The sequence below is a fragment of the Catharus ustulatus genome, chromosome 1, assembly GCF_009819885.2.
Source record: "Catharus ustulatus isolate bCatUst1 chromosome 1, bCatUst1.pri.v2, whole genome shotgun sequence".
NCBI lineage: Eukaryota > Metazoa > Chordata > Aves > Passeriformes > Turdidae > Catharus > Catharus ustulatus.
Window position 1 is genome coordinate 1,081,017 of NC_046221.1, and position 6,711 is coordinate 1,087,727.

The following is a 6,711-nucleotide window of genomic DNA, read 5'->3' on the forward strand; positions in this document are numbered from 1 at the left end:
GTATATCTCAGTTCCACGAATACTATTGTTGCGCTATTTTTAGTCACAATAGAAAAAGTATATAAACTTTGCTTTGTGGATCAATAAACGGCTTCATGTCTGCTTGCAAATCATGAAGACCCCGTCCCTTCTTTTCCACCGCCGTCAAATGGTGCCCCATGTGAGGACCCCTGTGCCCCAAACGTGGCTGGAGCAGGGTGATGGCTGCAGCCCCCTGCGGGTGTCCCTCCTGTCCCCCCAATATTCCTGTGGATCTGTACCCCACAAACACCTCTGTATAGAGCCTCAAGGTGTCCTGAGGACAGGGAAGGACAATCCCAGGGGTCCAAGTGGCTGCAGGAGTGTGGTGCCGGTGCTGTTCCCATTTGGGGGAGCTGATTCTGCTTCCCCCGGACTTTCTGTCACCATCCCCATCCTCGTGTCCCCCCTGTGACACTGGCAGCAAACGGCAGGGCAGTGTCGGGAAGCAGCTGGATTTGGGGAGGGACTGCTGGGGGGTCCCTGAGCTGGCAGCACCTGCAGGGGTCCCTTTGCCTCTCCATGGCCTTCAAGAGGTGGGGGGACCCCAGATCTGCCCCAGTGTCCTAGCTTGGAGGAGAGGTGTCTGCTAAGAAAGGCAGGAGCCTCTCTTTGAAATGGAGAATGTAAACCCCCTCCCTCCAAATTATTATGATTTTGAAATCAAGGGGCTATCAGGCAAAGATGTGGGAATTAGGAATAACAGTTCTTTACTAGGGAAATTAAAATAGAAATACAGTACTACAAAGAACAAACCCCAAACCCTGACACAGTCAGAGTACAACCTGACACCCGTCAGGCAGGGTGTTGGCAGCAGTCCCATTCCATGGTGGCTGCATCCTCCTGCAGTGACAGATGTGGCTCAGCTGGAGCAGTGCTCCTGTACAAGGTGCAGTTTCCCTCCGGAGCTCCAGTGGTGATGTGGAGAAATCCGGTTTTCCTCTGGAGTCCAGTGGAGAAAGGGGCTCCCTTAGTGTCCCAAAGCCTCTGTTTTTATCTTGGTACGAAATGTTGGGCTCTTCCCCCTGGCTGGAGCAACTCCCAGTGAGATGCAGTAATTTTATCAGTGCCACAGTGGGACTCAATGGCCATGAGCAGAAAATGACTGGCTGGAGGAAGGATGGGCTGTGAAAAGATAAAGAACAATGCCCTGCCTGGTTTCAATGGATGGCCCATTAGCAGAATATCTCCCACAGAGATAAGGATCACTGCCCCCACCCTCAAGAGATGGGGACAGAACAGATACCTTTTATCACATCCTGTATTGTATCCCCAGGCACACTGTCACAAAGGGGACACGAGGATTGGGATGGGGATGGTGACAGAAGGTCCAGGGGAAGCAGGATCAGCTCCCCCAAAATGGGCACAGCACGGGCCCCATCTTCCTGCAGCCACTTGGACCCCTGGGATTGTCCTTCCCTGTCCTCAGGACACCTTGGGGCTCTACACAGAGATGTTTGTGGGGTGCAGATCCACAGGAATATTGGGGGGACAGGAGGGACACCCGCAGGGGGCTGCAGCCATCACCCTGCTCCAGCCACTTTTGGAGCACAGAGGTCCCTGAGTCCCCCAGCTCTGCCCCCACAATGTCCCTGTCCCAGACTGGATCCATCATGGGGGTCCCCTCGGAACCTGAATCCCCCCAAGCCCCTCCCTTGCAGCTCCCTGGAGGGCTCACAGTGTCCCCTGTGTCCCCCCCATTTCCCTTTGCCATCACCGCTGGTTTGGGGGGAACAAGATGCAGTGAGAATAATGCCACCATGGGGACAATGACACTGTGGGGACAGTGACACCGTGGGGATGATCCTTTTTTGGGGTCTTGGCTCCCCATCCCTGTCCCCAGTCCGACTCCACGTCCCCTTGACACCAAGCCCTTGAGGATGATGTGGGGGAGCAGCCCCGTGTCCCACCCGTGCCTCAGTTTCCCCAAATGACAGAGACTCGAGAGTGTGGTGTTCACACAGCCAATCCTGGTGGCCCCTTTATTGCTCAGCCGACTCTCACGGAGACGTGCACCTCACCGCGGACCTTGATCTTGGGTCGGAAGCGCCGGAATTTGCGCACGAATCGCCCGAAGCGGCCACGCTCGACCAGAACTGGCTGCAGGAGGGATGGTGGGGTCAGGGGCTGCGGGGGTGTGGGACTCGCCCGTGGGACCACGTCTGGGACCCCATCCCCATCCCCAGGATCCCAAACCAGAGCCACCACTCGTGTCCCCACACCAGGGACACTTGGGACCCCATATCCACAATCCAACACCGGCACCTCACCCATGTTCCCACACCCAAACCTCACCCAGAACTCCCCACCTGGGGCCCTGCACTCCACACCCAAAACCCAGGACCCACTCCTGGGACTCTGCACCTCAACCCTGCAGGACCCCAGAGCTGGCACAGCCCACCCAGCACCTGAGAGCTCCCCAGGACCCCCCACCCTCCTCTGGAGCCATTGGGGTGTCACTTTGAGGGGTCGTGGGGCAGGGGGACGGACCCTCCTCTTCCTCCCCACCAACAGGTGCCCCAGGCTCCCTTGACTCACGTTGGAGGAGGCGTCGGAGCAGTTCAGGTCGATCTCAGGGGACTCCTGCCGGATCTTCACCGACGCCACGCACTCCTGGATGACCTGGGGGGACACGGGGCCACGCGGTGTCACCCTGGCGATGGCACCGGGGCCCCGTGCCCCAATTTCTCCCCCTCCTCCTCCTCCTCCTGGTGCTCACCCCGTTCTCCTTGAAGGCGCAGTCCTCGGGGTCGCTGCGGGCGCTGGCGGCACACTCCGTCTCCATCATGCTGAAGTTGAATGCCTGCAGCGAGCTCAGCTCCACGCCCTGGGGACACGGGTGGGTGACAGCAGCGGGAGGTGACAGGAGAGGGGTCCGCAGTTTGGGGGCTCAGGAGTGGCAGTGTCACTAGCAGGGGGTGGCGATCACTGCCGTGGGCTCAGGGTCAGCGCTGAGCGCTCACAAGGGGGGATCGGGATGGGTGTGAAGGGTGCGACACCAATGGGGGATCACAGATAGGGGGTCCCGAGTGGGGTACCCCGGGGGTTGTCACCCGTGGGGGGATGCCAGGTCGGGGACACTCACCGGGTCGGGCTCGGGCTCGGCGCTGAGCAGCCTGAAGGCATTCTTCACCTCTGGGCGCTGGTTGTAGGAATCCACAGCCTGGGCCAGCGCCTGGGTGTAGGCGAAGGGCTCCGGGGCGGGGAGGGCGCAGGCTCCCCCCAGCACCGCCAGCAGCAGCATCCACGAGCTCGCCATCGCTGTCGCCAAGGCCACCCCCGGGCTCCTTTTATCCCCGACGGGAGCTTGGGGACCCGCCCCGGGGCCCCACCCTTGGCAAACGCCCAGCCCCAAGGCGCAGAGGCGCGGTTTTGTGGGGACACGCGGTGCGGGGGGGTCCCGCTGTGTCCCCGGGGATGGGACGTGGCATCTGAAGCCCTCGGGGTCCGCACCCTTGCGGAGCCCTTGGCTGGGCTCGGGGGCATTTGGGGGGCCAGGAGCCCTCGGGGTCCCTGCTGGTGACACGCTGCCCGTGCCAGCTTGGTGCCCCAGGGCTGCACAAGCCCAGCCTTGCCCCATGGCTGTCGGCCAAGGCCGAGGGTGCCCCCGGGACCCCCAAAGCGCCAGCCCCACACACGCACACGGCCGAGCCCCAAATCTCTTTATTGCAGCTCTGCTGGGGACAGGGGGCGGCGGGACGGTCCCTGCAGGGACGCGCTGGGCGGGGGCCGGGGCCGCGGTGGGGGTGCCGAGGATGATGATGATGATGAGGAGTGGGAAGATGAGAGACCTGGTTTGGTGCCAGAGGAGCGGGGCTGGGCACTGTCACCAAGCTGCTGCGGGTAGAAAAAAAAGGGGATTTCACTCCAGAGCCAAAAAAAACCCAGAAATGAGGGGGACACGCGTCCCACCCCCAGGATGGGCTCCCGGAGCCTCACCGGCTCCCGGCCGCACTCCACCATCGACAGCGGCACGTCGGGCAGGAAGGTGAACACGGACACCTGGGCGGAGCAGCGCTGCACCTGGGGGACAGAGCAGGGTCAGCACCCCGGGGTCCGCTCTGCCCCCGGGTTTGGGGGTCCCACCCCTGTGCCCCCGGGTTTGGGGGTCCCACCCCGCGCTCACCCTGCCCGGGCGGCCCCGGCAGCCGCGGGGGTCCGGGGCGGGCTTGGGGCAGGGCGGCTGCCGGGCCGTGAAGTTGATGCTGAAGTGCGTCCCCCAGTCGAAGCTCTGCCGGGAGAAAAGCTCCGTGGGGACCCGCACGGGATGGGTGCCCGAGCCGGGAGCATCCCCCCGGACCCGCACCCCTTTTCCTACCGTCCTGGCGACTCCCAGCAGCCGCAGCAGCCGCAGCTCCTGCCCGTGCGTCTCCAGCACGGAGCGTGCCAGCTCCCGGGGCGCGGGCACGGCCGGGGGCACGGCCGGGGGCACGGCAGCGCTCACGGCCAGCAGCACGGCCCCCAGCAGCAGCTCCATGCGGGTGGCACCGCCGGCAGCGAGCCCTCGGCTCGGCTGTAGCCCCGGGATCGGGCTCGGCTCGGGGCCCCCAGCTCCGGCTCCGGCTCCGGGGTAAACTGCGGCCCCCGTGCCGCGCGAAGGGATCGGATTGCCGCTGTTTTCTTTGGCCCGGTGCCGCGGGGGGAACGCGCCTGGACCTGCAGGAGATGCGGCGATGCTGGAGCTCGGCACGGCCGATCCCCCTCCGTGGCCCCTTCCCTGTGCTTGCTCCCAGTTTTTTGGCACGCTGGTCCAATTGAGATCCTGCTCCTCCCGAGCTGGGAGCCACAGCATCCTCCTGGTTCCCACAGAGAGAAAAAACAGGAGCTCCCTCCCCTCTCTCAGTTTTTTCACAGGATTTAGGGTTTATTTAAATCCCCCTCACCCTGTTCAGATTGATCCAAACACCCCACGCCCACGTTTTCCTCGGATTCAAAGTTTGCCGAGGACTGCACTGTGTGGATCCTGCTCTCCCAGTTTGCCTTCCCTGGGTGAGAGGGTCTCGTTTCCCCAAAATTCAGTATTTTCCTGTCCCCTTTCTCTTTGCTTCATCACCAACGGAAAAGCAAAGAAATCCCTGGGGAAGGAATCCCAGGAAGCACATCTGGGAGACTCCTGAGTCTCTTGGGATTCCTGTTCCTGGGAACAGAGCTCTGGAAGCCCAGGGGCCACGGACAGCCCTGGTGTCAGAGGAGCTGCTGCTGTTCCAGAGGTATTTGTTCCAATATTCCCATTCTTACGGACACAAGCCCTAAGTTGGAGATGGTGGGAGAGAAAAGGGATAATGGAACACCAGGAGAGCGGCTCACCAGAGCCTCTTCTGCCCATGGAGACCATTGAGAGGGATCCTGGAGAAGATGCCACGGGCAACAACTTCATTCTGATCCAAGTATTCATGTTTTTTCTTTTTGTTTCCTTTTAAAGTCTGAGCAGCACAGAAAAGTCCAAAGGATTCCCATTCCTGGGAAGCCAGCAGTGGATAGATGTGAGATAAATGGATATGTACTGATAGATCACATTTATAACCAGATATGCTCATGATAGACCCTAAAATATACACAGTACCCCCATAGAGACACCCACACGTACAGGCAGAGTGAATCCCAGGGATGCTGGGAGCACGAACAGACACACAGACTCCTCCCAGCTCCCAGCTCCCAGCCCCTTGGAACATTGGGAGATCCCAAATCCCTGGATTTGGGAGCAGGTGCCATTCCTGCTGCCTGGCCCTGCCTGCCCGGAGGAGGTATGGCTGTGCCAGGGTGGCACGGGAAGAGCCGGGCACGGAGAGCTCCGGAGGGATGTGGATTGTGGGTCATGCAGGAGAGGGGCTGAAGGGTTGACGCAGGGAAGATGCTGCCAGGCAGCTCTTTGGCTCTGCCAGCACTCCAAAGTTTCCTGGCACAAAACCCATGGCAAAGACCTTTCCCAGCAGAGCACAACAAATTCACAACGTATTGTCCTTGCCTCTCCTAAAATATCCCAGCCTTTCTGCTCCAGCTGCCTCTTGGGTTTGGAAAATACCTTGATATTTAACTTAAAGGACATCCTGATAATCTGTTTTCCATTTTGTAACCCTCAGGCTGTTGTCTGGAGTCTATCCATCTGTCCTTCTCCAGAGCTTGCCCAAACAATCCTGGTTTAACTGAACTTTTCCTCTTCCTGGTTTCTCCATCCTGTGGCTCTTGTGGAGAAGTTTTCCACATCAAGCTGAGGAACGTACGAGAAACTGGAGGTGTCTTGTGTAAGAAACTCCTGGAAGTGACAGCGCCGTGTTTGTCCTGTTTGGAGGCCCCCCTGTGCAACCAGGACCCCCCAAATCTTTGCTGACGCCCCTGGAGGGGGCTCAGGTGGTTCTGCTCCTCCCAGAAGGTGTAGGTGGATTTTCCAAGTCCTTCAAGCGGCCGTTTTTATGTCACAATGAAGCCCGGTCCCCTCCCCCAGCCCCCAACGGCGCTTCCTGAAGGCGCAACCGCAGGAAAACCGACGAGGGATGGGTGGGTGGATGGATGGATCTGCTCAGCCTCAGCTCCAGGAGAGGCTCAGCAATCTTTGCTCGCCCATCAACTCACCACATTTCACCTTTCAGGACCTTCAGCCCAAAAACTTACAGGTGGGGATTACTCTGCCAAGTCTATGTTTGCATCGAGCACCTGGAAATCCTGGCACGCTCATTTCCCCGAAATCCCCCCGCG

The 6,711-nt window shown here is 60.2% G+C and overlaps 1 protein-coding gene across 1 annotated transcript; it reads right to left on the minus strand.

Moving 5' to 3' along the window:
- Positions 1–1,971: 1,971 nt before the first annotated feature.
- On the minus strand, positions 1,972–3,439 carry LOC117002332 (cathelicidin-2-like). Its single transcript, XM_033071320.2, has 4 exons — positions 3,104–3,439; positions 2,738–2,845; positions 2,557–2,640; positions 1,972–2,118 (listed from the first exon to the last, which is right to left on the minus strand). Exons 1-4 carry the CDS (start codon positions 3,275–3,277, stop codon positions 2,008–2,010), a joined length of 477 nt encoding a protein of 158 aa, XP_032927211.1. The 5' UTR covers positions 3,278–3,439; the 3' UTR covers positions 1,972–2,007.
- Positions 3,440–6,711: the final 3,272 nt, after the last annotated feature.

What these genes read in the sequence shown, in the direction of transcription:
- LOC117002332 (XM_033071320.2), bottom strand. Translation starts at nt 3,277, where the DNA reads ATGGCGAGCTCGTGGATGCTGCTGCTGGCGGTGCTGGGGGGAGCCTGC. An exon ending in CCGAGCCCGAGCCCGACCCG is followed by an intron (nt 2,846 to 3,103) that starts GTGAGTGTCCCC and finishes CCGTGTCCCCAG; the next exon opens with GGCGTGGAGCTGAGCTCGCT. An exon ending in GCTCCGACGCCTCCTCCAAC is followed by an intron (nt 2,119 to 2,556) that starts GTGAGTCAAGGG and finishes TCCCTCCTGCAG; the next exon opens with CCAGTTCTGGTCGAGCGTGG.